This window comes from Nematolebias whitei, chromosome 15, assembly GCF_014905685.2.
Source record: "Nematolebias whitei isolate Nwh7 chromosome 15, NemWhi1, whole genome shotgun sequence".
Classification (NCBI taxonomy): Eukaryota; Metazoa; Chordata; class Actinopteri; order Cyprinodontiformes; family Rivulidae; genus Nematolebias; species Nematolebias whitei.
This window is the reverse complement of record NC_056512.1, coordinates 17,541,624-17,561,864: the sequence shown is the minus strand read 5'-3', so window position 1 is coordinate 17,561,864 and position 20,241 is coordinate 17,541,624. Positions and strand designations below refer to the sequence as shown.

General features: G+C 41.5%; 1 protein-coding gene across 1 annotated transcript in view; it reads left to right on the top strand.

Moving 5' to 3' along the window:
• rab3db (RAB3D, member RAS oncogene family, b) overlaps positions 1–15,672 on the top strand; it is a 21,442-nt gene extending 5,770 nt beyond the window's left edge. The window contains exons 2-4 of the mRNA XM_037689416.1: positions 15,041–15,159; positions 15,237–15,361; positions 15,449–15,672. Coding sequence (XP_037545344.1) covers positions 15,041–15,159; positions 15,237–15,361; positions 15,449–15,636 — 432 coding nt within the window. The 3' untranslated portion in view covers positions 15,637–15,672. The remainder of the gene's footprint in view (positions 1–15,040; positions 15,160–15,236; positions 15,362–15,448) is intronic.
• Positions 15,673–20,241: the final 4,569 nt, after the last annotated feature.

The window sequence follows — 20,241 nt, the reverse complement described above, 5'->3', positions numbered from 1 at the left end:
GAAGTCATGACTAAGTACTCCGTTCAACAGAATAAGCTTCCTTAGAAGGAATCTTCATTAGAAGTTGTAGGGCGTTACGCCCGGTTGAGTTCACAGCGAGGCAGGCTGTGACTCCGCTGGAATGGACGGACCCTTGGCACATGGTTCCATTCCATCAGCTCGCCGTAAGACCGAGTCTTCCAGTAAGACTGGGTCTCATCCTAGACTGAAAGTTCCAGGAAGACTCGTCAGACTTAAAGTTCCAAGAAGACTGGGAAGACTGAGTCTTCCAGTACGGCTGAAAGTTATAGGAAGACTGAATAGTTCCAAGAAGTGTTGACTTTTAAAGGGTATCCACTTCCTGTTACGTGGTACTTCCTGATTGGTTGACACAACCAGCAGGGGTGGTGTTTTAGTGATGTCAGAGGGTTATTAAAAGTCAACAGAAAGCAGAAATGTTTTTAAGAACGTTTAGTACAGACAGAAAAATATTTTGAAGAAATGACAGACTTTGCAGGTGCCAGTTTCTTATTTACTGTCTGAGAGTTTTAAAACAAGGCACTTCGTTCTCATAACTTGTACTCTGACTTTTGACCGACATTAAATCCACTCCTCATTCAGACAGAAGAATAAAATGCACACTTACTTCGTAAATAGACATTTAACTTGTATGATCTACGTCTAATGAGGTTTAAAAATCATTATTACTGTTTCACAGTTGATTTAAATGAGTGGTTTACTTCAACATTAGGAATGGTATGAACTAAACACACTTTTGATTATCAAGATATTGTAAAATAGTAATGATAATAACAAAAAGAAGAGTGTTCTTTCAATTGATTAATTCAGGATACAATTAAATAGTCTCTTGATGAGATAATTTGTATTTCTGGATTCAAATCAATGAAATAACAGTTCCTGTCCCCTGAAGGTCTTCAGAGACAGATTGATGTCGGAGGTCTAGTTCACTACAATATATATATATATGTATATATTAGGGGTTGAACGACGTGTCCCTGTCACACATAAGTGATGAGACACCTATGTCCCAGACCTCAATCTAACTGAGATACTCTATTTTGATTTAAAGCTTGTTGGACACAAGCGGCACCCATCCAACATGAAGGAACGGTTGGTTTCATCTCAAATGAACAAAAATTTCCAAGGTTAGATGGTGCAAACTCATGGAAGCAAGCCTGAATACACTTGCTGCTGCTGGAGATGCTGCAAGAGACAGCTACACAAAGTAACTTTAGAAAATTTGCGCCACCTGGTGAGGTCTTTATTAGATCCCTTGCAGTTTGCCTACCGGCCTGGCATCGGGGTGGATGACGCCATCATCTACCTCAGGCACCAAGCTCTGACCCACCTGGAGAAACCTGGAAGCACTGTGAGGATCATGTTCTTTGATTTCTCCAGTGCTTTCAACACCATCCAGCCAGGACTTCTGCGGGACAAGCTGGAGTTATTAGGAGTGGATCACCACATGTCCCAGTGGATACTGGATTATCTCACTGGACGCCCACAGTATGTGAGGACACGGGGCTGTGTCTCTGACATGCTGGTCTGCAGTACGGGGGTCCCACAGGGAACTGTGCTGGCACCGTTCCTCTTCACCCTCTACACTGCAGACTTCACCATCAACTCCCCACACTGCCATCTGCAAAGGTTTTCTGATGACTCTGCCATAGTCGGCCTCATCGCAGGTGAGGACGACTCAGAGTACAGACAGCGGACTCAAGACTTTGTGGACTGGTGCCAGCAGAACCACCTCCTGATAACGCTGCTAAAACTAAGGAGCTGGTGGTGGATTTCCGCAGGCACAGGTCCACCTCACTGATCCCGGTGAACATCCAGGGTGTGAACATCGAGATTGTGGACTCTAACAAGTACCTGGGTGTTCACCTGAACAATAAACTAGACTGGTCTCACAACACTGATGCACTTTACAGGAAGGGTCAGAGCAGACTCTACCTGCTGAGGAGACTGAGGTCTTTTGGAGTGCAGGGCGTGCTCCTGAAGACCTTCTTTGACTCGGTAGTGGCATCAGCCATCTTCTATGGTGTTGTGTGTTGGAGCAGCAGCTTATCATCAGCTGAGAAGAAGAAGCTAGATAAGCTCATCAAGAAGGCCAGCTCTGTGCTTGGATGCCCCCTCAACCCAGTGCAGGTGGTGGGAGACAGAAGGACTCTAGCTAAAATAACATCATTGCTGGACAACGTCTCCCACCCCATGCATGAAGCTGTTGCTAAACTGGAGAGCTCGTTCAGTGACAGATTACTGCATCCTAAATGCACAAAGGAGCGTTACCGCAGGTCCTTCCTCCCAGCAGCTGTTAGACTCTACAACCATCACTGCTCCCAACAAACTCAATAAGGATTAAATACATGCTGACCTCTGCTTAAACATACACTCTGCCTGTAATACTGTACTGTAAATAGTCTGCCATTATCAATGCTCCAATACATATTGAACATTATTATTGATATTGTTTATCTTATTTCTTATATATTGTGTTGTTTATTAACATTTAGGAACTTTTGTGTGAAATCTTTAAATCTTTTAATCTTTTTATCTGTTGCTGCTGATACACTGGAATTTCCCATCCGTGGGACAATAAAGGCTGTTTCTATTCTATTCTATTCTATTATATTATATTATATTCTATTCTATTCTATTCTAAAATGAATACAAACCGGATTCCCAAAAAGTTGGGACACTAACCAAATTGTGAATAAAAACTGAATGCAATGATGTGGAGATGGCAAATGTCAATATTGTATTCGTAATATAACATAGATGACAGATCAAAAGTTTAATCTGAGTAAATGTAACATTTTAAAGGAAAAATATGTTGATTCAAAATTTCACAGTGTCAACAAATCCCCAAAAAGTTGGGACAAGTAGCATTAAGTGGCTGGAAAAAGGAAATTGAGCATATAACGAACAGCTGGAAGACCAATTAACACTAATTGGGTCAATTGACAACATGATTGGGTATAAAAAGAGCTTCTCAGAGTGTCGGTGTCTCTCAGAAGCCAAGATGGTAAGAGGATCACCAATTCCACCATTGTTGCACAGAAAGATAGTGCAGCAATACCAGAATGGTGTTACCCAGTGTAAAATAGCAAAGACTTTTAAGTTATCATCATCAACCATGCATAACATCATCAAAAGATTCAGAGAATCTGGAACAATTGCTGTGCGTAAGGGTCAAGGCCATAAAACTCTACTGGATGCTCGTGATCTCTGGGCCCTTAAACATCACTGCACCTCAAACAGGAATGCCACTGTCAAGGAAATAACAGAATGGGCTCAGGAATACTTCCAGAAAGCATTGTCAGTGAACACAATCCACCGTGCCATCCGCCGTTGCTAGCTGAAACTCTACAGTGCAAAGAGGAAGCCATTTCTAAGCAAGCTCCACAAGCTCAGATGTTTGCACTGGGCCAGGGGTCATTTAAAATGGAGTGTGGCAAAATGGAAGACTGTTCTGTGGTCAGATGAGTCATGATTTGAAGTTCTTTATGGAACTCTGGGACGCCATGTCATCCGGACCAGAGAGGACAAGGATAGCCCAAGTTGTTATCAACGCTCCGTTCTGAAGCCTGCATCACTGATGGTATGGGGTTGCATGAGCGCTTGTGGCATGGGCAGCTTGCATGTCTGGAAAGGCACCATTAATGCAGAGAACTATGTTCAGGTTCTAGAACAACATATGCTCCCATCTAGACGTCATCTCTTTCAGGGAAGACCCTGCATTTTTCAACACGATAATGCTACGTAGGAGATGGATCCAGGTACTGAAATGGCCAGCCTGCAGTCCAGATCTTTCACCTATAGAGAACATTTGGCGCATCATAAAGAGGAAGGTGCGACAAAGAAGGCCCAAGACGATTGAACAGTTAGAGGCCTGTATTAGACATGAATGGGAGAGCATTCCTATTTCTAAACTTGAGAAACTGGTCTCCTCTGTCCCCAGACGTCTGTTGAATGTTGTAAGAAGAAGGGGGGATGCCACACAGTGGTAAAAATGGACTTGTCCCAACTTTTTGGGATTTGTTGACGCCATGAAATTTGGAAACAACAGATTTTTCCCTTAAAATGATACATTCTCTCAGTTTAAACTTTTGATCTGTGATTTGTGTTCTATTCTGAATAAAATATTAGATGTTGGCACCTCCACATCATTGCATTCAGTTTTTATTCACAATTTGTTTAGTGTCCCAACTTTTTTGGAATCCCGTTTATAGTTTTTAACACTTATTTTTGCCTTTCTTTTCTTCCACATTGATAAATTTTGCATCTTAAAAGTAGGAAATATGTTGCATAAATTATATAACCTCCTCAAAATTCTCCACCACCTATTGAGTCCCCATGTTAAATTACAAATCCAGTTGTATATAGCAGCTCAAACAGATGATTCATTTGAACAAACAATCTGTGAGCCACTGTGTGGTCCACAAACAGTGGCTGGAAATTATCGTCACCAGGGGAGTCCACACCAAAGCACACACTCACTCACCTACCTGTCCAAACATGTGGCTCCCATAAATGACAAGCAGTGTTAGCAGGGTATGATTCTTTAACAGCTGAGAGGTTGGAGACAAAGGGTAAAAAGTCTGAGTACAAGGTAATCATGTTCGCTGAGGGGATTTTGAGAAGTGGGCAAATTGTGTCTGACTTCCCACTAATGGTGTAGTTGAATGACAAAGAAAGCTGGTATTTCCTAACCTCAGGAAGCTGAGGAAGTTCACTATCAGCGTCCAACGGAGACACAATGAAAGTATACTGCAGTGCTAGAGGAAGAGTGTATTTAAAGGGTGTGGATGCAGCAGTAGTGGCTATGATCCCTTCATATGTGTCGTTAATAATCAACTCTGAAATATCTTAAGTTAATGTTAGCTACCATCCTCAAACAAAATGAATAAAGTAGATTAAATTCAGTTTATTTATATAACGCCAAATCACAACAGAAGTTATGAACAGAAACATTCACATACATAAAAAAAAATCAGTTAATAACAAACAGAACCAGTCTCAGGATGAGTGGCCATCTGCTTCGACCGGGTTTGAAAGGACAGGAAGGAGAAACAGACACAGAATGGCAGGTCCAGCATGGAGGCGAGCAGGTCCCTCTCTAGGAGGCAGTGTTTTAGTACTTGAAACTGGTCTTTGTCTCAAGACTGGTCTTGAGACCACTTTTTGATGGTCTCGTCTTGGACTCAAATGCATTTGGTGTCTGTCTTGTCTCGGTCTCGGACATAGAGGGCTCGGGATTTTATTTCAAGACCTGTCAAGACCACAACTGTGGAAATATCACTAAACTGCCAGAATATTGTCCAGTTTATTTGTCCAGTACACAGTACCTGGAAGAGAGGGGAGCGGCTGTCTGCTGTAACGCCTCATTCAGAACCAGTCACGGCTGCACTTTGGGTCAGAATAGATTAGCCAACAATAATCAGTCTAAACCATGACACTCAGTTAATAAATAGATTATTTTTTCTCATTTCAAATTGTTTCTGAACTGTTCGTGCTGGAGCCTCAACTCTCTACCACTGTGGACATTCCAGCTCTGTGTCTTCAGCGGTGTGTTCCCCTCGTTCGATCTGAAGCAGGCAGTCTGATTTCAGTCAGCTGAGCTCAGTCTGCCCCTCCTCAGAGACGTAACGGTTCACTTAGGGACCGTCAACAAATTACCAAACCAAACACTCTTCAGAAACAAAAATTAATATATTTTACATCATTTGACCCATAACTAATGTTTAACTACTCTAAAAGACCTGACACACAAGACACCATCACTTATTTCTCGTTTTAAAACATTTTATAATGAGTTATTGAGAGAAAACCATACTTTTTTAAAAACAAATAAATTATATAACATTAGAACATTCTTTAAAATGAGAAATAAATGAGGTGCCTCTTCTGTCAGGTCTAGTAGAGTTTAACAGAAGTTTTGTGTCAGTGGGTCACATGACATGAACATTATTGTGCAAAAACCACTGAATGTCTGATTTCTTTATGTAGCTTTGAAAATTTAAAACAACTGATACATTCATTCAAAAGCAAACAAAGTTGCAGTATGTAACTTTTATAAAAAATATTTTTAATGAAACGCGTATGTTTTTTACTTATTTGTTAAAACTGTCACTATGTTGTGACAGTATAGTACAAGACAGATAATCTGTGAAAAGATTGAGCTCCAAGACTTGAGTACTTGGTCTCGACTTGGTCTCGGACACTAAATGTCTCGATCTCGGTACACTCTGGTCTTGACTTGGTCTCAAGTTAGGTGGTCTTGACTACAACACTGCTAGAAGGAGTTAGGTGGTCTTGACTACAACACTGCTAGAAGGAAAGACAAAAAAAACATGTTAAGATAGAAATAATTACTAATACAAACTATTCATTTGTAACTACTCATCTGATGAAATGAGGTCAATTTGTCCTCCAGCAGTCTAAGCCTATAGCAGCATAGGATAAGTAGGTCAGGAAACCAAGCCAACCCTAACTATAGGATTTATCAAAAAGGAAAGTTGCCCAGTCTTAAACTGGACAATGTGTCAGCCTCATGGACAGAAACTGGAAGTTGGTTCCACAAGAGAGGAGCCTGATAACTGAAAGATCTTCATCCCATTCTGTTTTTGGAAACTCTAGGAACCACAAGTAAACCTGCAGTCTGTAAGCAAAGTGCTCTATTAGGAAAATATGGAAAAATAAGATCTGTAATATAAGATGGAGCTAGGTTGTTGAGAGCTTTGTATGTTGGAAGTAGATGAGCTGCTAGCTGCTATCCTCATGTTGCACATCATGGAAACCAGGCTGAGAACACACCACATGACCCTTTGCATTATGAACTCAGACCTCGAGCACACACTCGGCACACACACTGTTTACATCCCTCATTTGTGTCCATGGAAATAGTGTTTCTGATCTTTGTGCAAACACACGCACACCTTTTGTACACCATGCACATATTGTGTGGTAACCCGGGGGATGTGCTCCACTGCTTTGTGTTGGCAGCTAATATAAACACAGGGCGAGTGCATGATTAAAGAACAGGGACCCTGTGACGTCCGAGTGTGTGACTGTGCAGAAGTCTGATTTAAACTCTTTCCTATCTGACATCACACACACACACACACACACACAGGAAGCGGGTTCTGTCTGCTGTTTGGGTTTGTTTGTAGCAACCCTGGGGATTGTCTGTTTAGTTAGTTGTCCCATTATGCTGTCAAATATTTGATCATTTCTGCATGAATGAGATTCAGATAGAACTTGACTGACTCCTGTCTTAATAAAAGAAAACTAAACGTTGCTGGACTGCAGATCCTGGAAGGATAAATGAATCAAGCCACGGGTTTTCTGAGGGGAAGCTCCGTGCAGTAAATTATGTTGTGCCTTTTCCAGTTTGTTGTGAAAAGACCATTTAAGCCTACCTTCTAGAGCAGCCTTGACTGTAATGGAACATTCATAACCCTTATTGACCTCTGGTTACCTGGACAACCCACTCCTCCGTCTCCTCTTGGATAGAGAAAAACATCCAACACTAAAATGCTCGGGCACCTAATGCAAACCAAAGAGACAGGTTACCAAGTGGTTTCACTTGGATTGAAATGGTTTTTTATTTTTAATTTCTGGGAAAGGATGTTGCACATAGCCTTTAATTTACTAAGATATTTTTGATAAGCAGGTGTTTCCTGTGGCAGAAAGGTACCAGAGCTTTGAGCCGACTGTGACAAATAAATCTGCTATCTTTGCATTTTCTCCTCCTGATTGGTCGCTGATGAAAGCCAGAAGTCCTGCATCAAGAGGCAACAATTGCAGTAGTCCCTCCATTATCACGGGGGTTACGTTCCACCCACCCTTGCGATAAGTGAAAAACTGAAAAGTCTAAACTCTTAAACCTACATAATTTTAACAACATATGTATATGTACTGTACAGTTCTGCAAAATTTTATGTGAGTACTCACCAGCTCTGCAGACCAGCAGCTCGGTTCTAGTCGGGCTCGGTTTCTGTTCGGCTACCCTGCAGGAACGAAGCCCACTGCCCCGTCCAGGTTGATGTGTGCGTGCTGCCATTCCAGGAAAGACACTTGGCGTGCAAGGCTGCCCAGATTGTAGTCCCCCACTTCAGCTCGGTCCAGACCAGCACCGCCGTGACCAGAACCAGGTCGAACCCCACCGCTTCTGTTCCCTGCATCCCCCAGGATCCGGATCACATCGAGTCCGTCAACTGCAGCCCAGGCACTCACCAGTGAAGAAACTAGAAAATTGAAAGATGAGTTCAGCTTCAAGATTATTTGCAACTTTCCTGCCAGTTCTGTGAGTTTAATAGATAGATCCCACCTCCATTGCTGCCGTTTCAGAAAGCAGCAGGCGGAAGCACTGTTGGCTTCTGGGTAGTGTAGTTCTTTTGACTTGTGTTGCAGTGTAGGCTTAGTGAAAGAATACTACAAAATGGCAGCGCCTGTCCCCAAGTTTTATTTTTCCATTAACTTTTTATCCCTTACCGTCCTAATCACATGAGTAATCGTAAAGTTGACAATCGTGTGTCGTGTACAACCTTACTATGAAAAACTGCGAAAGAGCAAGTCCGCAAAAATTGAACCACGAGTAGCGAGGGACTACCATACAGCTAAACATTCAGGTTGGTGAGCTGGGTGAAACTTTTTTTGTTTGTTTATATCTTCAGGAACATATAATTCCTAACTATTCAAGTTGTTTTTTTGTTTTTTTTTTATGCAGTACAAAAAAAAGCTAATATACAGGTGCTGGTCATAAAATTAGAATATCATGAAAAAGTTGATTTATTTCAGTAATTCCATTCAAAAAGTGAAACTTGTATATTATATTAATTCATTACAAACAGACTGATATATTTCAAATGTTTATTTATTTCAATGTTGAGGATTATAACTGACAACTAATGAAAACCCCAAAATCAGTATCTCGGAAAATTAGAATATTAAGACCAAAAAAAAAATGTTTTTTTTAGAAACGTTGGCCAACTGAAAAGTATGAAGATGAAAAGTATGAACATATACAGTACTCAATACTTAGATGAGGCTACTTTTGACTGGATTACTGCAGCATTGCTACGTGGCATGAGTCTATCAGTCTGTGGCACTGCTCAGGTGTTCTGAGAGCCCATGTTCCTCTGATAGTGGCCTTCAGCTCTTCTGAATTGTTGGGTCTGGTGTATCACATCTTCCTCTTCACAATACCTAGATTTTCTATGGGGTTAAGGTCAGGCGAGTTTGCTGGCCAATTAAGAACAGGGATACCATGGTCCTTAAACTAGGTACTGGTAGCTTTGGCACTGTGTGCAGGTGCAAGTCCTGTTGGAAATTGAAATCTGCATCTCCATAAAGTTGGTCAGCAGCAGAAAATGCTCTAAAACTTCCTGGTAGATGGCTGCATTGATCTTTGACCTCAGAAAATACAGTGGACCAACACCAACAGATGACATGCCCCCCAAACCATCACTATGGAAACTTGACACTGGACCTCAAGCAACATGGATTCTGTGCCTCTCCTCTCTTCCTCCAGACTCTGGGACTTTGATTTCCAAAGGAAATGAAAAATTTACTTTCATCAGAGAACATAACTTTGGACCACTCCGCAGCAGTCCCAGGAGAGACACTTCTGATGTTGTCTCTTGTTCAAGAGTGGCTTGACAAGGAATGTGACAGCTGAACCCCTTGTCTTGCATACGTCTGTGAGTGGTGGTTCTTGAAGCACTGACTCCAGTTGCAGTCCACTCTTTGTGAATCTCCCCCACATTTTGGAATGGGTTTTGTTTCACAATCAGAGTCAGAGTCAGAGTTTCTTTATTGTCATTCGCACCTCATGTGGTACATGTGGTGGAGCGAAATTATGTACACGGGGTCCCAGTTACATCCAACAATAAAATGTATAAGAAAAACAGTAATAACATCTAAGATATGAACTAAGAAAAACATCAACTAAATATACACTAAGCACTCATAACATAAAACATTGAACATCAGCACAAACATGAACAAGAGTCTGTGAGCAGATGTGCACGCATGAACACATCAACATTGAAACAGATCAGCAGCAACATGATATGGTTTTTCACAGTGATTATTCTAGTTAGAGATTCATGAGTCTAACAGCCTCAGGGTAGAAGCTGTTCCTCAGTCTAGTGGTTCTACATTTAATGCTCCTTAACCTCCTTCCTGAGGGGAGTTGGGCAAAAAGTGTGTGTGCTGGGTGAGTGGGGTCCTTCATGATGCAGGTGGCCCTCTTCCTGCATCTGGAGGTGTAAATGTCTGTGATGGTGGGGAGGCTGATTCCAACAGATTTCTGTGCAGCCTTCACCACTCTCTGCAAAGCTTTTCTTTCTGCAGCTGTGCAGCCTCCATGCCACACGTTGATGCTGGAGCACAGGATGCTCTCCACTGCACACCTGTAGAAGGAGGTGAGGACTGAGCTTCCCAGACCAGCTCGCCTCAGCCGTCTGAGGAAGTAGAGTCTCTGATGAGCTTTCTTGATCAGGCTGGTGGTGTTGTTGCTCCAGCTGAGGTTGTCATTCATGTGTACACCCAAGTACTTGTAGCTGGAGACTACTTCCACCGCAGATCCTCTTATATTCAGGGGGGTGTAGGTGTATTTGTTCCTTCTGAAGTCCACAATCATCTCCTTTGTCTTCTTCACATTGATGTGAAGGTTATTCTCTCTGTACCAGCTCTCCAGGTGTTCCACCTCTTGCCTGTAGCTGTACTCATCATTGTTTGTGATGCATCCCACCACCGCTGTATCATCTGCAAACTTTACAATGTGACAGCCTGGATGGGTAGCTGCACAATCATACGTGAGCAGAGTAAACAGGAGGGGGCTCAACACACATCCCTGAGGAGAGCCAGTGCTGAGGGTTATGGTGGAGGAGGAGAGGTTGTGGATCCTCACTAACTGTGGTCTGTTTGTTAAAAAGTCTAGTACCCAGTTGCAAATGGAGGGACTTAGTCCTAGTGTGGATAGTTTGTCCATCAGGGTTTGGGGGATCATGGTGTTGAAGGCGGATGTGAAGTCCACAAAGAGCATACGGACGTAAGAGTTTTTCTGCTCCAGGTGGTTGAGCGCAGTGTGGATCACAGAGGAGATTGCATCCTCTGTTGATCGGTTCTCACGGTATGCGTACTGATGAGGGTCCTCGTTGATGTTGATGGTTGTTTTGATGTGAGTCATGACCAGTTTTTCGAAGCATTTAGCGACTATCGGGGTGAGGGCCACTGGCCGATAGTCATTCAGACCAGTCACTGTAGAGCTTTTTGGGACTGGGATGATGGTGGCAGTCTTCAGGCAGGTGGGAACTGTCTCCAGGGTAAGTGAGGTGTTAAAGATGTCTGCCAGCACCTCACAGAGCTGATCAGCACATTCCTTCAACACTTTTCCGGGGATGTTGTCTGGGCCAGTTGCCTTGTGCGGATTAATCCTCCTGAAGGTACTCCTTACTTCTGCTGAGGTCACGCTGAGATGCTCTTCATCCGGTGGCGAGGTGAGTCTGGTGCTGGGTGGTCTGTTCGGGTCTTCAAAGCATGCATAGAACTTGTTGAGGACATCAGGCAGTCATTCATTCAGTCATTCCAGTGTCAAGTTTCCATAGTGATGGTTTGGGGGGCATGTCATCTGCTGGTGGTGGTCCACTTCAATCCTCTCCAGGGTGAAGTTATCCTTATTGCTTGTACACTTTTTTTTCTACCACATCGTTTTCTTCCCTTCACCTCTCTAGTGCTCTGTGCATGAACACAGAGCTCTGTGAACAGCCAGCTTCTTTAGCAATGACCATTTGTGTCTTGCCCTCCTTGTGCAAAGTGTCAATGGTCGACTTTTGGACAAATGTTAAGTCAGCAGTTTCTCCATGATTGTGTAGTCTACAGAACTAGACTGAGAGACCATTTAAAGGCTATTGCAGGTGTTTGAGTTAATTAGCTGATTAGAGTGTGGCACCAGGTGTCTTCAATATTAAAGCTTTTCACAATATTCTAATTTTCTGAGATACTGAATATGTAGTTTTCATTAGTTGTCAGTTATAATCATCAACATTAAAAGAAAAACATTTGAAATATATCAGTCTGTGTGTAATGAATGAATATAATATACAAGTTTCACTTTTTGAATGGAATTACTGAAATAAATCAACTTTTTGATGTTGTTCTAAATTTTATGACCAGCACCTGTACATTATAAACCACGTGTGTTTTAATAATGGTGCTAGTGCATAAATATGGAAGCCCTCTTGTAACTATTTGTCAAATAACTTATCTTTTTCCGTTATGTTATTTTTTATTTGCCTCCCTTACTGCTTCTTTGAAAAACCCAAGCACATCAGGTTGTGTGTTCCATCAGGAGTACTGTGCTGTGACTTTTAGTTGCAATACGTCATGCAGCAGAGAATTCACGTGAAAACTGAAGCATCTCTACACAAAATACTTTATTGAGGAGTGGACACCCAGCCCTCGGGAGCCATTGTGCCATGCTTTTTAAAAATATATATTTTTAAAGAGTCTTAACTGGAGTTAGTAAGACAGACAATCTCTCTCCAGTTTTAGCCTCTCTCCATTGGCTCCCTGTCATATCCAGAATTAAATTCAAAATCTTACTTCTAACCTACAAAGCGCTCAACAACCTAGCTTCATCTTATATTAGAAATATTGTTGTTCCATATTTTCCTAACAGAGTGCACTTCACTCGCAGACTGCAGGCTTACTTGTGGTTCCTAGAGTTTCCAAAAGCAGAATGGGAGGAAGATCTTTCAGTTATCAGACACATTGTCCAGTTTTAAGACTGGGCTTAAGACTTTCCTTTGTGATAAATCCTATAGTTAGGGTTGGCTTGTAATGCTGCTATAAACTTTGACTACTGGAGGACACATTGACATCATTTCCTTAAATGAATTGTTAAAATTGAATAGTTTTCATTTGATACTATTTCTATCTTAGCATGTGATTCTTGACCTGCCATTGTGTATCTGTTCCTCTCAAACCCAGCTGGTCGAAGCAGACGACCACTTGTCCTGGTTCTGCTAAAGGTTTCTTCCTCATGAGGGAGTTTTTTTCTTTCCACTGTCGCCTTCATGCTCAAGATGAAAGTTCTGTGATGGAGTTAAACTCAAAGCAGTCTGCTCCTCAGATAAACAACGTTCAATTATTATTTTTTATGTATATGAATGTTTCTGTTCAGTGCCCTGAAACGACTTCTGTTGTGACTTGGAGCTACTTAAATAAACTGAATTGAACTAAAATAGTTATTTCATTAAGTGTTTACTTATGTAGGTAAACATAAATGTTTAACAACCCGTTAAAATACACCAGAATGAAGGAAATGGCGTCTACTTTATTCAAAATTTTCTGGGAAAAGGACCCCCCCCCAGTCTGTCCACCTCCACACATTACAAATGTTTCTGACACCAATGCAGATATACATCAACATGTAGTCTTCTGTCACCCAGTGTGTCTTAATTGAGTTTGAGTTTTTTCCTAATATACTGTATCCCCCCCCCCCCCCCCCCCCAGCACACACATCCAAACTATCATAGACTTCTCTTGTATCTGAGCTTGAGTTTCCTCTTCCAAGTCAAGTGTGTGTTTTTTATTGATCCTATATTTTACACAAAACACTGTCGACACATAAAAATGTCCGTGTGACAAGACACTTCTCTGGTTCTAACGCTTCAAGAGTTTTTTTCCGTACGGTCGTAGAAAACATTTGACGCCAACGATCAGGTGCACACTTCATCAAATTTCATCAACTCAAAGCTCTGGAGATCCATCAAGGCAGAACCAGAGCCTGCTCTGAGTCCGAGTGCTTCATGAACCAAAGCAAAGCTTCTTTCTTCTTTATGGGGAGCACTGGAAGTGACTCCCCCGCTCTCAGATCTATCAGAACCAGTCCACTCTGGTCCAGTAACAGCTGGCTGCTAAAAGAGAGCCGTCCCACAGATATAGTACATATTATAATGTGTCAGGAAACAGGTCAATGGAAAATGTATTTCCAGTACAGTACGAGTTATAGAGTTCACACAGGTACTGGGAAGCTTAGTTTCTACTCTGCATTTCTGTCTGCTTGTTTTTTTTAAGATAACTCAGGGAGTGAGAGAGAGCTAGGTGAGTGGTTACCATGGTGATACAAATGAGCCACTTGCTTCTTTTTTTTTTTTACTTATTTTTCCTACGTCTACAGTTTACTCATCAAACTGTTGGTATGTTGTCACCTCCTGAGACCCTGCGTCCACATGTGGGGACGTTACAGTTTGACTTCTCTGTACCGTGTACTTCACTCTGTTCAATAGTGTTTTATACTTTGAGCCATGTTCATGTTGTGTTTGAGGACTTTTTTTTTTTTTTACAAAAGTATGTCATAACCATGTAACAAAATACAACTTCCTGTTCAAAGAGGAAGCTTTGTTTATACACATCAGGTCCATCTAATCACAAATATCTAGGAGATGTGAAAAATGCATCGCAAACCACAGCTCGGGTTTCAGGAGGTTAAAACAGAAAGAAGTCCTTTCGGGGTTTTTAAGAAAGTTGATGAAGTGGCTGCATTGGCACCCTTCAGCGTTTCTTCATAATTGTTCTAGTTGTCACCGATACAGTTGGTCATCACATAGACGTGGTTTAATCAGAACGAGTTAAGGTTGATCTTAAAATATTTAGTTCCGACCCAGTTCAGAACTTTAATGTTTGAAACATCATTTCTGATGGAGATGAAAGAGTGCTGGACCCACTGGACAACTGTTGCAGCTGCATCAAGGAGAACAATATGGGGCTCCACTAACTCTCGATCCTCCCACCTGTCTGTCTGTATTCTGATGAAGGTTTCTGGACTATAGTGTGATAGTTGAAGCATTTCAGGGAGCCATTAAAGTGTATAGAAGACTACTGCTCCAACAGGCTAAAACTCATTTAAACAACACTGCCCCCTTGTGGTGAATATTTAGATAAGCTGCCCAGAGTACAGTATTTTTCCTCGTTTCATAGATATAATGTACTAATATTTCAGAATGTACCTGTGTGTATGTATTTGCAGGATACAGCAGGGCAGGAGCGCTATCGTACAATCACTACAGCGTACTACAGGGGAGCCATGGGCTTCCTGCTCATGTATGACATCACTAACCAGGACTCGTTCAACGCTGTGCAGGACTGGTGAGTGGGTCGAGCTTTAGAAAGAGCTCCAGCAGGAAGTGCGTCGCTCTTTTTATTGAGATGCTTTTGTCCTCCAGGTCGACGCAGATCAAGACGTACTCGTGGGACAATGCTCAGGTGACCCTGGTTGGGAACAAGTGTGACCTAGAGGACGACAGGCTCATACCTACAGAGGACGGCCAGCGGCTGGCAGAGGATCTGGGTAAGAACAGAAAACGATTGTTGTAGATGACTGCGAGTGTGTTTACTTCAACCAAACGTCAAACTGAGTTTGTGCTGCCGCTCCCAGGTTTTCAGTTCTTCGAGGCCAGCGCTAAGGACAACATCAACGTCAAGCAGGTGTTCGAGCGTCTCGTCGACGTGATCTGTGACAAGATGAACGAGAGCATGGAAGGAGACGACAATCTGTCCACCCACCACAGGAACCAGGGCCTTAAAGACTCGTCGTCGGAGAGCCACGGGAGCTGTGCTTGCTAAACCTGTAGCCTTTTTACCAAGAATCCAACACACACACACACACACACACACTGATACTCACAAAGAACAACTTCCTGTCTGTGCCTCAGCTTTGGAAAGTGCTGCAGCTCTTCTAGTTTCATAGATAACCTTCATCATCATCATCAGACCTCCACTTCCCATCAACAGGCCCTCCCAGTCTCTGTCTTTGGTTTTAACCCATGACTGTTCAAAACTCTGTCCTTGCATGAACTTCCTGAACCAGTTCACCTCCCGTTGATCCAGTTCAACCTCCATTTAGCATTTGATATTTGCATGCATCATTTGATCGTAGATTTTTTTTTTTTTTTACAAATATTGTTCCACAAAACGACAATGGTGCCACAAACTGAGTCATACAGCGCTTAAACTGCCGCTTCGTACCTTTTTAAAATGGGTTTTGTGGAAAGGTTATGAACGGTCATCATCTTACCTGTTGTAGATGACTCTTTAAGCGATCGGTCCGTAGAAACACTTGAATTATGATGGCTACAACGAGCTAAAACAAACAAAAATAATACATTTTTTGAGCAGTTTGTACTTTTTTGGTTTTATTTTTTGCATCGGTGTCAGTTTAGCGTTGCGCTGGTATTTTGGCAAAAAATGTTCTGATGGTTCTGAAGGAAGGGCCCAGGCTGAACTGGAAACTCCTGCTGCTGTTTGCTCTTGCAAATTGCTGATGAAATTGCAAAACTGACAACGATGTAAATATTTATAGGATGCTGTTTGCATGCATTTGAGATCCTAGTCAGGAAGCGTCCATCTGTTTTGTTCTTGGCCTCGTTACGGACTAGCCATTAGCTCATCACTCGGGTCAGAATAAAACCATTTCTACAGAGTGACGTTGTGATGAAATTGAACAGATAATATTTTCATAACCTTTCCACATAACGAACTATAACTTTGTTTTCATAGTTCACTAGAGATGTGTATGAGTGGCAGCAGTCAGCATGACTGAAGGGGGGGGGGGGGGGGGGGCAGGTGAACGTCTCCATCGCTCTACCTTGAATGATTTCGTGTGGGTTTTAGCAGCTTTGTGCACTCCTATCCAGGACACACACATCATGTTAAATTGGGCTTTACCAGTAAAGGACAAGTTACAGTTTTTGTCCTAACTGCATTTCCTCAGCGTGTCAGTAGATAAACTTGATGTCTGATTTCACCTGGAGAGTCGAGGGAACCTTCAGGGCCAGGCCACCTCACAGGTCTGTCACATGATCTGCACCGTGGCCTCGGTCGTAACATTTTTCTTAACATTCTTTCTCTGACACAAACTTAGTCTACTGTTTGTGGTAACTTGAGTATTTTACAAAGTTGTAAGTCTGTGCAGATGTAACGCTCCTGTTCTGTAGAAGAGCAGCTCAGTGGAAGTCCGAGGTGACTCGGGAAGAAAACCGATCCCTGAAACTGATGAGAACTTTAGCGTTGTTCACGTTCACCCCCATCACTGTCAACTTTGCCATTTATTTGAGAAAACAATAAATTACTATAAGATGGTGTCACGCCACGTTAGCCGCATTTTAATAATAAAATTAAAAGCGTGTGTTTTTGCCTTCTGGACATTTTTCAACATGTCAGTATTGAACTTCCTTTCCATGAAGGGAAAACATCTTTGGACGGCACCGTCACTGTAAACTGTCTTAACGTGCACGAACTGTAACCGTTTCCACCGCCCGTGTGCTGATTACTAACGGTCACTTTGAACCATGATGGCTTTCACACGTTGCCTTTCCAAAGCCCCGCGCTCCGAGCAGGGCTTGTAGGGTGCAGCCAGTGGTCAGCCCCCTCCCTGCTCGTGCACGAGCCTGTGGTAACGCTTCGCCTGTTGGTGTCGGCTGCTGACGGCTGATAACATTTAACAAACATCTGATGGCTGATAACGATCTGCACCTCACTTTGATACACAAATCCAGAACGTAATGAGAAGGAAGGACTCGCAACACTACTCATATTACGTAATGTACGCAGCTTTGCAACTCAAGTGGTAACAAATATAAACATATTCATAAATATCTTTGGTTCTGCTTTTTATTTAGTTTTTGCTTCTTTTTTTTTTTTTTTTTTGAAGGGTATCTCTCAAAGGCGAATCTCGTTTTCTCTATTTTAAGCTCTGAATGTGTCGAAGTAAAACAAACGTATCTTTTAAACAGATAAATGTAATAATGTTGTCATTTATGTGGAAAATAAATAATATATTCACTTCACAACGATTCTGTGTTCAGTGTGATTATTATGCATCAGTCCCAGGGGATAAAAACTGAAGCATCTGCTTGTGCTTGGTTGGTGTTTATGGTTCTGTGGAAAAGTTATGAGCAATAATTATACTGGCCAAAAAAGCAAGTCTCCACCTGGATTTAACTAAGCAAACAGGTACGAGCCTCCTTTTGGATAATTACTGCATGGATGATCATCTTTCAGCTGGTAATAAGTTATTTAATCCCAACTGGTGCAATGAGTTGCTTCTCATTTCTTCAACAACCATGTTGAAAGACACATCACGTGGTCGTAGAAAAGATGTCATTCTGTTTGAGAAGGGTCAAATCATTGGCATCAAGCAGAGAAAACATGTAAGGAGATTGCAGAAACGACTAAAACTGGTTTAAGAACTGTCCAACGCATTATTAAAAACTGGAAGGATAGTGGGGACCGATCGTCTTCGAGGAAGAAATGTGGCCAGAAAAAAAATCCTGAATGATCGTGATTGTCTATCACTTATAAATGTTTGGTGAAATCAAATGGAAGAAAAACAACAGTAGCACTCAGGACTGTGTTTAATAATGAACGTAAGAGCATTTCCACACACACAATGTGAAGGAACTCAAGATATGGGACTGAACAGCTGTGCAGCCTTAAGAAAACCACTAACCAGTGAGGCTAACTGGAAAAAAAAAGGCTTCAATAGGGAGCATAAAGATTGGACTGTGGAGCAATGGAAGAAGGTCATGTGGTCTGATGAGTCCAGATTGACCCTGTTCCAGAGTGATGGGTGCATCAGGGTAAGAAGAGAGGCAGGTGAAGTGATGCACCCATCATGACCAGTGTCTAGTGATCAATGCAAAAAAATGAATGCAACACTGGATGGAAATAAATCTTGTACATTGTAGAAGTTTATCCAAACAATGAAACAGTGAATGCATGATGTCATCAAAGCTAAAGGTGGTCCAACAAAATATTAGTGTGACTTTATTTTTGTGGCAACTTTTCTTTTTGTCCAGGCAGTGCATCTTACCTATGGTTTCTGAGACGTTTCAGTTTGGAGGAATGGTTTAGTTCTTGCATAAATGGCAAGCCAAGGTTGAAAGCAGCTAAAATGGCTCTCGTTGCTCCCGATAAAAACCACAGCAGTTTCTACAAACATTGTTTTAGCTACTTAAATCTTGTATTATCTTTTGAGGAAAAAATAGGCACACATGTATTGTTCTGTTTTTATTTATGTTGGTGCATTCAATAAACTTTTTTTTTTTTGTCCAACAACGACTAAAAATCTTTTTCGTTAATTTTGTCAGAATTTTTCAAACACTCTCATAACTTTTACTACTCTCATTTTCCTGAGGGCCGAAATCGGCCACATTAGAATACATTATAAAATAAAATTTAATCCTGTATTTATCATATAAAATAATGTATTCCTCTTGGTAGTTTTTTTATTTTTATATATACCTTTGTTACTAAACTTTGAATTTTCACAGTACAGTATATTAGCGCACAACATGTTGCTCTGCTTTTATTTTTGAGAGCTTCTGTACGAATCTCCGAAGATGTACGGTAGTTCATCTTACCTCGGAAATGTTTTGTCTTTCTCAAGTGGAGTCCCACCTCTCGTCCAACAAAATTGTTTTATTTGGGTGTAAAGAGCAAAAACTCACTTGTAATGTGCACAGGTAAACATTTCGCACTAAAACTCTGTTCCACATGCATGCAGGCTGCAGCATGAAACGCTCCGCGGCCGACTGCTGTTGGTGTTTTATTAAAAATATTATTGGACAAAAATGTGCGTATATGACCGAAGACTGGGTGACATGAGTTAGTTTGAATGAAAACAAGGCCTCGTTTTCAGCTGTTGCTTCTAAACAGTGGTCTCGAGGGTTGCTACTAAACTGTGGACTGGAATTAAAAATAATAATTTTGAGCATTGCTGGGAAAAGCCTTTTATTACCCAAAAATATTTACGTAAATGTACATAAAACCTTTAATTTTATATCAGTTTTCTTTAAACTGAAATGTGGAATTTATTTATGTAATTTTCAAACAATAGATCTTTAAAGAGTTAACGTTCTTGAAAAGTCATTTAAATTTAATAATTTTATGTCAGGCTGAGATAGCTCTAGAAGACAATAAAAATGTTTATTAAAATTAGTATTTTTAACGAGTTAAACAAGGTGGTCGACGGCCCACACATCTCGCCTTCAAGCTTTCCATGCCATGTTTTTATAACAACTTTTCAGCTTATTTAAGATGATTATGTTTATAGTTCCTGACCATATGACAGAAATTGTGATGTTTTGTGATGTCAGCACACCTCGATCAATTGTGAAATTAATGGTTGTGTAATTGTTAATGGAACAGAGCTGCGTGAACCTCTCAGGA